This window comes from Ceratotherium simum, chromosome 33 (assembly GCF_057802395.1).
Source record: "Ceratotherium simum simum isolate JZ-2026a chromosome 33, ASM5780239v1, whole genome shotgun sequence".
In the NCBI taxonomy this organism is placed as follows: domain Eukaryota; kingdom Metazoa; phylum Chordata; class Mammalia; order Perissodactyla; family Rhinocerotidae; genus Ceratotherium; species Ceratotherium simum.
The window spans coordinates 19,468,373-19,478,581 of record NC_141932.1 but is presented as its reverse complement, the minus strand read 5'-3'; the positions used below and the strand labels follow the sequence as shown (position 1 = coordinate 19,478,581).

The 10,209-nt window shown below is 46.9% G+C and overlaps 1 protein-coding gene across 1 annotated transcript in view; it reads left to right on the top strand.

Annotated features, from left to right (window-relative positions):
- Window positions 1–6,021: 6,021 nt before the first annotated feature.
- LOC101397744 (obscurin-like) overlaps window positions 6,022–10,209 on the top strand; it is a 47,559-nt gene continuing 43,371 nt past the window's right edge. Inside the window, exons 1-3 of the mRNA XM_087421932.1 lie at window positions 6,022–6,379; window positions 8,296–8,574; window positions 9,906–10,184. Of these exons, the coding sequence (XP_087278058.1) occupies window positions 6,022–6,379; window positions 8,296–8,574; window positions 9,906–10,184 (916 nt within the window). The remainder of the gene's footprint in view (window positions 6,380–8,295; window positions 8,575–9,905; window positions 10,185–10,209) is intronic.

Genomic DNA, 10,209 nt, shown 5'->3' with positions numbered 1-10,209 from the left:
CGTCTTGTCTGATCCTACATGTTCCCGGGACGATGACACTCCCAATGTTGTGCAAAATGGATAGAAGCCACAGGGGGCAGAATATCCATTAGGAGATGATTACAATAAACAAAATGGCAAAATACTTAAGAGCTCAGTCTCTGAATCAAATGTAGGAAGTTTCTCATCCTGAGTCTGGCTTATACTGTGTGACCTCGCACAAGAGTCCTTTTTTTTCTTTCTGTTACCATTTTTAATGTCATAAAATATACCTAAGATTTACAGTTTTAACCATTTTTAAGTGTATACTTCAGTGGCATCAGTAGAGTCATACTGTTGTGCATCAACACCGCTATCCATTTCCAAAACTTTTTCATCTTACTATACTAAATTCTGTACCCAATAAACAATAATTTCTCACTCCCTGCTTTAGCCCCTGGTAACCACCATTGTAGTTTCTCTCTCTATGAATTTGACTATTCTAGGTAAGTAGTATGAGTGGAATCAGATGATATTACTCCTTTTTCTGTCTGGCTTATTTCACCCAGCATAAATATGTTCAAGGTTGCATCCATATTGTACCATATACCAGAATTGTATCCCTTGTTAAGGTTGAATAATATTCCCTTGTACGTGTATGTCACATTTTGTTTATCATTCATCCATCTGTGAACTTCTGGATTGTTTCCACCCTCTGGTTGTTGTGAATAATGCTGCTGTGAACATGAGTAGACACATATCTGTTCAAATCCCTGCTTTCAGTCCTTTGGGGTATTTATCCAGAAGTGGAATTGCTGGATCAAATGGATATTCTTTGTTCAATTTTCGGATCAACTGCTACACCATTTTCCGCAGTGGCTGCACCATTTTACATTCCCACTAGCAATGCACCGAAGTTCCAATTTCTCCACATTCTCGCCAACACTTGTTGTTTTCTGTTTGTTTCTTTGTTTTTAAATAGCCATCCTAATGGGTGTGAGGTGGTACCTCATGGTGTTTTTGATTTGAAATTCCTTAACGGTTAGTGATGCTGAGCATCCTTTCATGTGCTTATTGGCTATTTGTGTATCTTCTTTCGAGAAATGTCTGCTCAGGTGCTTTGCCCATTTTTTGACTGGGTTTTTTATTGTTGCTGAGCTGTAGTTCTCTATATTCTGGATGTTCATCCCTTATCAGATATATGATTTGCAAATATTTTCTCCCATTCTTTGGGTTGTCTTTTCACTTTATGGATAGTCTTCTTTCATGCACAAAAGTTTTTAATTTTGGTGAAGTCCAATTTATCTGTTTTTCATTTTGTTACCTGTGCCTTCGGATTCATGTCCAAGAAATCATTGCCAAATCCAAAGTCATGAAACTTTCACCCTATGTTTTCTTCCAAGAGATTTTACATTACGGTCTTTGATCCATTTTGAGTTAATTTTTTGCATAATGTGTGAAGTAAGGGTTCCACCTCATTGTTTTGCATGCCTATCTAGCTTTCCCAACACCATTTGTTGAAAAGACTATCTTTTCCCCATTGAATGGTTTGGGCACCCCTGTCAAAAATCATTAGACAATATATGCGAAGGTCTATTTCTGGGCTCTCTATTCCATTTCATTGGTCAAGATGTCTGTCTTTATCCTAGTACCACACTGTTTGGTTACCATAGCTTTGCAGTGAATTTTGAAATCAGGAAGTGTGAGTCCTCTAACTTTGATCTTTTTGAAAATACTCTTGGATATTTCGGTTCCCTTGAAATTCCACATGAAGTTTAGGATTGCTTTTTCTGAAGGGAACAGAGCTGGGAAAGGTCAGACGGTGAAGACAGAGGGCCTTTAGAGGGGAAGTCAGGGAAGGCATCTCCCAAGGATGCCCCTGAGAGTGAGCAGGGCTCTGAGGGCAGTGAGGGAGTGAGCCAGGCAGACACCTGGGAAGAGTGTTGGGAACAGAGGAAATCACAAGCCCAGAGGGGCTGACGTAATGGTGGTCATGGTCCTGACCTTGACCAGTAGACACAGACACAGGCACACACACACACACACACACACACACACACACACACACACACACACACAGACACTCCAGGTCTAAGAGATGAAGAGACCTGTTCAGGACCCAGGGCCTCATCTTTCCATCCCAGTACATAGGTCCAAATATTGATTGATCTCTCTCTCTTCCCTCCTACTCTCAGTCATCTGGAAACCGCCCACCACTGCTCAACTCACTATTGAATCAGTGCCACCCAATGGTGTCCAAGGGAAGGATGTTCTTCTACTTGTCCACAATCTGACAGAGAATCTCATAGGCTATGGCTGGTTCAAAGCGGACAGAGTCGATCCCAATCAACAAATTGCAACATATGTGATAGACACACAAGAAATTACCCCAGGGCCCGTATACAGTGGTCGGGAAACGATATACCCCAATGGATCCCTGCTGTTGCAGAACGTCACCCAGGAGGACATAGGATACTACACGCTACAAGCCTGGACAAAAAGTTTTCTAAGTCAAGTAGGAACTGGACAGCTCCACGTATACCGTGAGTGATTCCTCTCTGATCGCTTGGGTTGGGTGGGGTGACACACACACAGGATTAACAGGCCTGGACTGTGCCTACATCCGCCTCTGCATTACGTCTCATGTTGAGGTTTGAGCATTTAGTGCAGGACACATACAATGGAGACAAACTTCATAAGATCGGAATTCCTTTCCCAGAATCCAGGTCTTGCAGACATTCCCTGCAGAGAGAAGAATCAATCTGATGAGAGTAACTCAGCAGACGGAGATCAGTCTCTGTCCAGCCCCCTGGGCTCCTCCCCGTGAACATGACCATGAGGAAACCTCTGCACAGCGCCGTCAGGGCCTAGCCTGAGGGGTCCCCTGGGATCCTCACAGGGACGCTATATCTGGGAAGCCCCTGCCCAGACCCCTGTCTCAGGGCTCCTGACTCCAGTGACCTTGGGCAGCCAGTGCCAGGGTTAGATTTTGGCGACCTGGACAGGGTTGACTGGGAACAATGATTTCCTGGCTGCCCGAATCCCAAGGCTCCTGAGCTGGTCACAGCCAGGGCCCAGCCCAAAGAGCCACAGCTGGGCAGGGGCGGAGCCTGATCCTTCACCTGAGACTTGGCATGGAGAGCGCAGATGGACAAGGTCCCCAGGCCATTAGCCAACTGCCCTGGGGGCGTAGGGGACTCCAGAGGATGGTCACCATCCACAGAGAGGAACGGAGGACAGAAGATGCTCCTGGCAGCTCCTCATCCACCAGGGACCAGATACAGGGAGCTATCTCTCTAGAATGCCATTTATTTGGGCAGCTCCTCCGTACTAAGCTTTAGGGCAAGTATTTGGGGATGTTTTAAGGATAATTCACAGACAACATATTAATCCAGAGACCATTTACCTAATTTTATTTGGGGGAAACTGAGGCACAGGGAGAAACAGTCATTGAAACAGGGTCACATAGACTATGAGTGGCAGATCAGAGTCATGGCAAGATCTTAGTTCAGCCATAGCCCCGATCTCTCCACCACCTTGGGGGCCTTATGGATCAGATCAAACAGTTTCTTCTTAGAGATCCACAGCTCAAGGTAGATTTTCTGATCTGGAGAGTGACAGCAAATGGAGATTTAACTTGTTTTTACTCAAGAACCAAATTACCTGCATCAACAATCAGAGTCAATGCAGGGAAAATCCAGGCCGCCCCCTCAGGTGGCTGATCCACATCTCCCTGCACTGAACTTGAAATCACTTTGTTTCCTGATGTGTTGGTGTCATTCCCACTGGAGTATAAAGGGAAGGACTTTGCTTTCTCATTCCCCACTCTACCCTTGCAACCAGCACAGGACCCAAAACTCAATTGCTCTTTCAAGAAGGAGGGAAGGAATGAATGGTAAATGAATGAATGATCCCTAACCTCTTCACAGACTGGAACCTGGGTTCAGAATCCTAGTTTATGACCACACTTGTTCTCTGTCTCTCCAGGGGCTGAGACCCATGTTCCATCCCTCTCACCACCAGCCCCTAATGCCACTCCGAGAAAAGAGTATCATGACTGTGGGGCTGCTCAGAAAATAGAAGTTTTTAAGGCCGTTCTAGCCCTGTCCCTGGGAGAGCCGTGGGCTCTTGGTGCCTAAGGTCTTTGATGTCACTGGTAACCCCCACTGCTCTGACCTTGGATGTTTCTGGCTCTCTTTGCACATTCCGTGTCCCTCATCATCCTCCCGCTTCATTCCAGCTGGGACTGACCCTATTCTGCACAGCTTCTTCCACTCTTAAGCCTCCCGGAATTCTCCCACTAACACCTGTAGCCAGTCCCACCCTCCTGGCAATAGTCAAGACAGAGAAATAAGTGGGAGCAGCAGCCCCTTGAGGCTCCATCATGAGCTAGTTACCCCAAGTCACCAGGAGAATGGGCTTCCACTGTGCCACCATCCAGGGCTCTTTCCCTCCACAATGGCAACAAGTGGAATATGCCATGGGACAGGGACATGATTCTCTACATGATTCAACCAGGAAGTCAAAAGCAGAAGGACAGGTCTGCAGTCCTCAAAAGCTCACAGGCTCATTTCACCCCTTTGACTCCTGACTCACATCTCATCCTGTTGAGGCTCCCATTAATCTAGTGGTTCCTGAGACCTTCCCAAGGTGGGGCTGGCCAGACCCTGCACTGTCCTACTATTTCACACACATAAGTCTCATAATGACACCTTTACTGTAGGGTAGGATGCTCAGAGATGGTGAGATCCACCAGCCTCTGTCCTTTCACTTAGACATTGCCCAATTTGGATAAATTTGATCAAACTTATGTTTCTGGAGGTTGAAACAGAGCCACATGCAAGCTTTGGACCTTCTTCCCATTTTGCCTGACTGACCATATAAATTGGTGACAGAGACCGCTTTCCTAAATATACTAACATAACACATATCATTTCAACTAATTTGGTAGCATTCCTCCCTTTATATAACAGAGACACGTCAGACTTGCCACCTAATCAATTCTGTCCTCATAACAGGACTCACATGTCTCTCTCTACCCAGGGGGCCACTGATTTCAAACCCACTGTAGCACCTTCCTTTGATGATAATGTGATCCTGGTTGCACTGCAGAACTTGGTCTACGACCTTTAGTGCTCTCTAGAGAGATATTCCTCCAGAAACTGGTGTTAAATCTTTGGGGCATTAATATTAATTTTCAATATGGAAAAAATTTAACTTTTTCTCAGATTTCTGTCTCATAATTTTATTTAAAAATGGTCCATGAAGGCTAGACTCCAGCTCCTCCCCTTTGTACTGGTCACCCTTCTGCATTTGAAAAAATCGACTTGTATTTCAAGAAAGATCAACATGGTCCTCACTGCCCTCTGCAGTGGGAGAAGAGACTTTAAAGACCAAGGGCAGAGCACATGGTTCTGCTCTCAAAGCCAGCCAGCCCCCGCCTGTCCCCCTCATTCTTTTATGGATCATTTCTAGTCTTAACTCTGCTCTATCCTTTATGGAGTCAGTCTCATGCCAGTCACCATGGAACACCTGGGCAGACCTGCCCCACTTCGTGGCCCTGCAGCCTGAGTACTGAACTGACCTCTGGGCTTCCTCCTGATCTCCCAGTATAGTATTTCTGCTCAAATACCCAGTTCCAGGCTATGCTGCTCAGTCCTCTCTGGGTTTAAGAACTATAGGAAGGCCCATCATTACCCATCTCTAGGATAACCCTGGAAAGCAAGGCCTCAGGGAAAACTCATCTACACTAGATGAGGTAGGTCTGTGTAATAGAAAGGGCCTCAGCACCCACACTTTCCAAGTGAGGACCCCAAGGTTGGTCAGACAGTTAGCTGGTCAGTGAAGAACAAGGAGAAGCACTGGGTGGTCTCTGACTCCCGGTCCTTTGTCTTTCCATGACCAACCCTGAGGCTTATTTGACTTGGCAAAGTCTGTGTTTTCTCCCAGACATAGAGCAGGTGGCCTTACATTAACTGAGTGCTCAGATCCTTATGCATTTGCCTTAGGATACACAGACCTGCCTTATTCTTTTAAGGACTTGGGTTGGCAGAGAGGTGAGAGATGCCAATTCTGATTGAAGAGGCCTTTAGAGGAATCAAAGGTCCCACACAAGGCAATATTCTCTCTGTTATCTGTGCAGCGGAGTTAACCAAACCCAACGTCACATGCAACAACTCCAGCCCCGTGGAGCATGAGGACCGTGTAGTGTTAACATGTGAAGCTGAGACTCAGGACACCACCTACCTGTGGCTGATCAACAATCAGAGCCTCCTGGACAGCACTTGGCTGGAGCTGTCCCTGGACAACAGGATTCTCACTTTACTCCGTGTCACAAGGAATGACACAGGACCCTATGAGTGTGAAACCCGCAACCCAGTGAGTGCCCGTCGCAGTGATCCATTCTACCTCAATGTTCTCTGTGAGTAACTTCTGTCCCTTCCTGGCCCAGGGTGTGTGCCCAAATCCACACTACCAGAGGTCAGGCCACATTCATCCCTCTCAGATTTGTGTACACAGACCCTCAACCCTGGACACCAGGCTGGCCATGACTTCCTGTGTCAGGCAAATCTGGGCAGGCCCAGCCTTGAGCCAAGACTAGGAGGGGACGGGCTGCTGCTGTCTTGAGAGGCTCGGGGTCAAAAACCTGTGATGGGACAAACAGGTTAATGTCTCAGACTCAGGATGAGTGAACACAGAGGGGTCATGGTTGGGAGTTTTTAAAACAAGGTTGTGATCTGGCTCAGAAGGACACTGTGGCCCTCGTACAGACCAGGAGCTTCCCCTTCCCTCTGATTACATCACAAATGGCTTTATTCTGTTTGCTCCAGATGGCCCGGCTGCCCCCACCATTTCCCCCTCAGACTCCTATTACCGTGCAGGGGCAAACCTCAGCCTCTCCTGCCACGCGGCCTCTAATCCACCTGCACAGTATTCTTGGCTTATTAATGGGAGGCCCCAGCAATCCACACAGGAGCTCTTTATCCCCAACATCACTGCAAATGATAGTGGATCCTATACCTGCCTCGTCCATAACTCTGTCACTGGCTTCAATAGGACCACAGTCAAGACTATTACAGTCTCTGGTAAGTGGCTCCCTGGGCCATTGGCACCAGGCTTTGGGGTGGAAATCTGTCTGGTTTTCATGAAAGAGCCTCCCGAAAGCTATTGCCCATCTTGTGTCCATCCTGTTCCTGAACCCTCCCACGACATCTCTGCAGACTCTTCCTCCCCTTGCTCTCTGATTTCCCAGGGCAGATGTGGGTCCAGCCTGGAATGTGGGGAGGGAGTTCTCTCAGCCCCAGAAAGCCCCATACAGTGGAAGGGGCTTCACAGAGGGAGAAGGAAGAAGGTCCTTCTGTTCCTGGCTCACCTTATGACTGACTCTGCTCTGATGCCACCTGTGGTGGGACAGGGGCATGTGGAGAAGGTACATGGGCAGCCTGTCCTCAATCTGGCCAAATTGTGCCACCCACTGACACCAGAGCCTTTCTCAGGCCAGGCTGCAGGAAAATGGGAAAAGAGCAAGCCTCGGTGCAGACTCCGCTGAGCTGTGTCCTGGCTCTGAAGTCACCAACTGTATGACACTGTGTGACACCAGCACATACGTATACCAGAGGAGAACAGTGAATTATGGTGCACACTTGGAAAAATAGGTAGATTCATCCACGCAGTCCCTTCATGGGATGGAAGGAGCAGTGCCAAAAAGTTTAGAGTTTACAGAGAGGGCTAAGTGTACCAGCATTTTATTAAAACTGTGACCACTTCTCTCTAGAGATATCCTTCTCTGTGATACTAAATCCATGAGCCAAGAAGTAAAAGTCCTATTCAGATTGAGAAATCCTTTAGATTGGAACTTCTCCGGGTCCTAAGGTGATGATGACTGGCTGGCCCATGATCATTCTCTAATAAACTATTTAACAAAAGAAACACCTTCACTTCTCTATTTAAAGCTACCATACCCAAGAGCACGTCTGATCTTTCATAAAGTCACAGAAAGCTCTAGCAAAGGGTCACACAAAAGCTAATGGGAGAAAAATTCCACCTGATGATGAGGATGCTGAATACATGGGCTGAGAAGAGGTTTCTGGAGCTGATACTATGGAGATGACATGGGGAACCAGTCTGCGTTCATACTGGTGTTATTAGGGGGTCAGAGAGGAGGTGCAGCCCTCCCCGTACAGACTGTCACCTGAACAAAAACCGTCCTTCTATAAGGGCCAGAGCCATCCTCTCGGTCTCCTTCACACAGCTCACAGTGGGATCTGAGAACTGGCTGAGGAAGGACTGTGGCCCCAGGCCCACTCTCACTCAGTCACCTCCTCTATTTCTCCACAGATCCAGTGGCACAGCCCTCCATCCAAGCCAGCAACACCATAGTCACAGAAAATAAGGATGCTGTGGTCCTGACTTGCCTCACAAATGACACTGGGATCTCCACCCAGTGGTTCTTCAATAACCAGAGTATCTGGCTCACAGAGCGGATGAAGCTGTCCCAGGACAACAGCACCCTCACCATAGACCCTGTCAGGAGGGAGGATGCTGGCGATTATCAGTGTGAGGTCTCCAACCTGGTCAGTTCCAGCAAAAGTGACCTCCTCAGGCTGGAGGTGAAAGGTAAATGACCACTTGTCCCATCCCATATCTTCCTGGGAGGATGGATGACTCTACCAATGTCGTGCAAAATGGATAGAAGCTACAGAGGGCAGAATATCAACCAAGGGACCAATACAGTATACAGAATGGCAAAGTGGTTAAGACCTCAGTCTCTGAATCAAATATACGAAGTTTCTTATCGTGGGTCTGGCATTTCCTGTGTGACTTTATACAAGATTCTTTCTTTTTCTGTTACTATTTTTTTTTTATTTTTTGTTTATTGCAGTAAGATTGGTTTATAACATTGTATAAATTTCAGGTGTACATCATTATACTTCTATTTCTGCATAGATTGCGTCATGTTCACCACCCGAATACTAATTACAACCCATCACCACACTCGTGCCGAATTATCCCCTTGGCCCTCCTCCCTCCCCCGTTCCCCTCTGGTAACCACGAATCCAATCTCTGTCTCTATGTGTTTATTGTTGTTATTATCTACTACTTAATGAAGGAAATCATATGGTATTTGACCTTCTCCCTCTGACTTATCTCACTTTGCATAATACCCTCAATGATCTTAAAGGAAAATCTTTCAGTGTTTCACCACTGAATATGCTGCAAGCTGTGGGCCTTTCATGTAAAGCCTTCACTATGTTGCACTAGTTTCCTTCTATTCCTAAGAGTGCCGGTATTTTGTTAAATCAGTAACCACTTCTCTAGAGATTTCCTTCACTGTGATATTCAATCCACAGACCTGAAAGTAAAATTACTCTTCAGAGTGAGAAATCCTTTGACTGAAAACTCTTCAATGCCTAAGCTTATGAAGTCTGGACAGGGCCATCCCCATCCCCTAACAAATTATTTAACAAGAAGCAAATGCCTTCCCTACTTACATAAAGTTCCCTTGGCCCCAGACATGGACAGCCTGCCTTCCCCAACACACACGAAAGTGTGTATAGGGAATAGGACCTGATCTTTTTAGAGTCAAAGAAAGTTCTAGAAAAAAGGCAACAAAAGTTCATGAGAGAAAAATTCCACTTAATGATGAAAATGCAGGACACATGGCCTGAGAAGAGGTTCCTGGTAGTGGTACTACAGAGATGTCCAGGGGAACTGGTCAGTGGTCATCCTGGGGTGATCTGGGTCAGGGAAAAGGTGCAGCCCTCTCCTTACAGACTGTCACCTGAATAAATACTTACAACATTGTTCACAGGGTCAGGGCCATCCTCTGGGTCACCTTTACATAGCTGACTGTGGGATGTGAGAACTGGCTGAGATCTCTGAGGAGGCACCGTGGCCCCAGGCTCCAGCCCCACTCTCAGTCAGTCACCTCCTCTGTTTCTCCATAGACTCAGTGGCACAGCCTTTCATCCAAGCCAGCAACACCACAGTCACAGAAAATAAGGACGCTGTGGTCCTGACCTGCCTCACAAATGACACTGAGATCTCCATCCAGTGGTTCTTCAATAACCAGAGTCTATGGCTCACAGAGAGGATGAAGCTGTCCCAGGACAACAGCACCCTCACCATAGACCCTGTCAGGAGGGAGGATGCTGGGGAATATCAGTGTGAAGTCTCCAACCTGGTCAGTTCCAGCAAAAGCGACCTCCTCAGGCTGGATGTGAAATGTAAGTGACCACTTGCCCCATACTA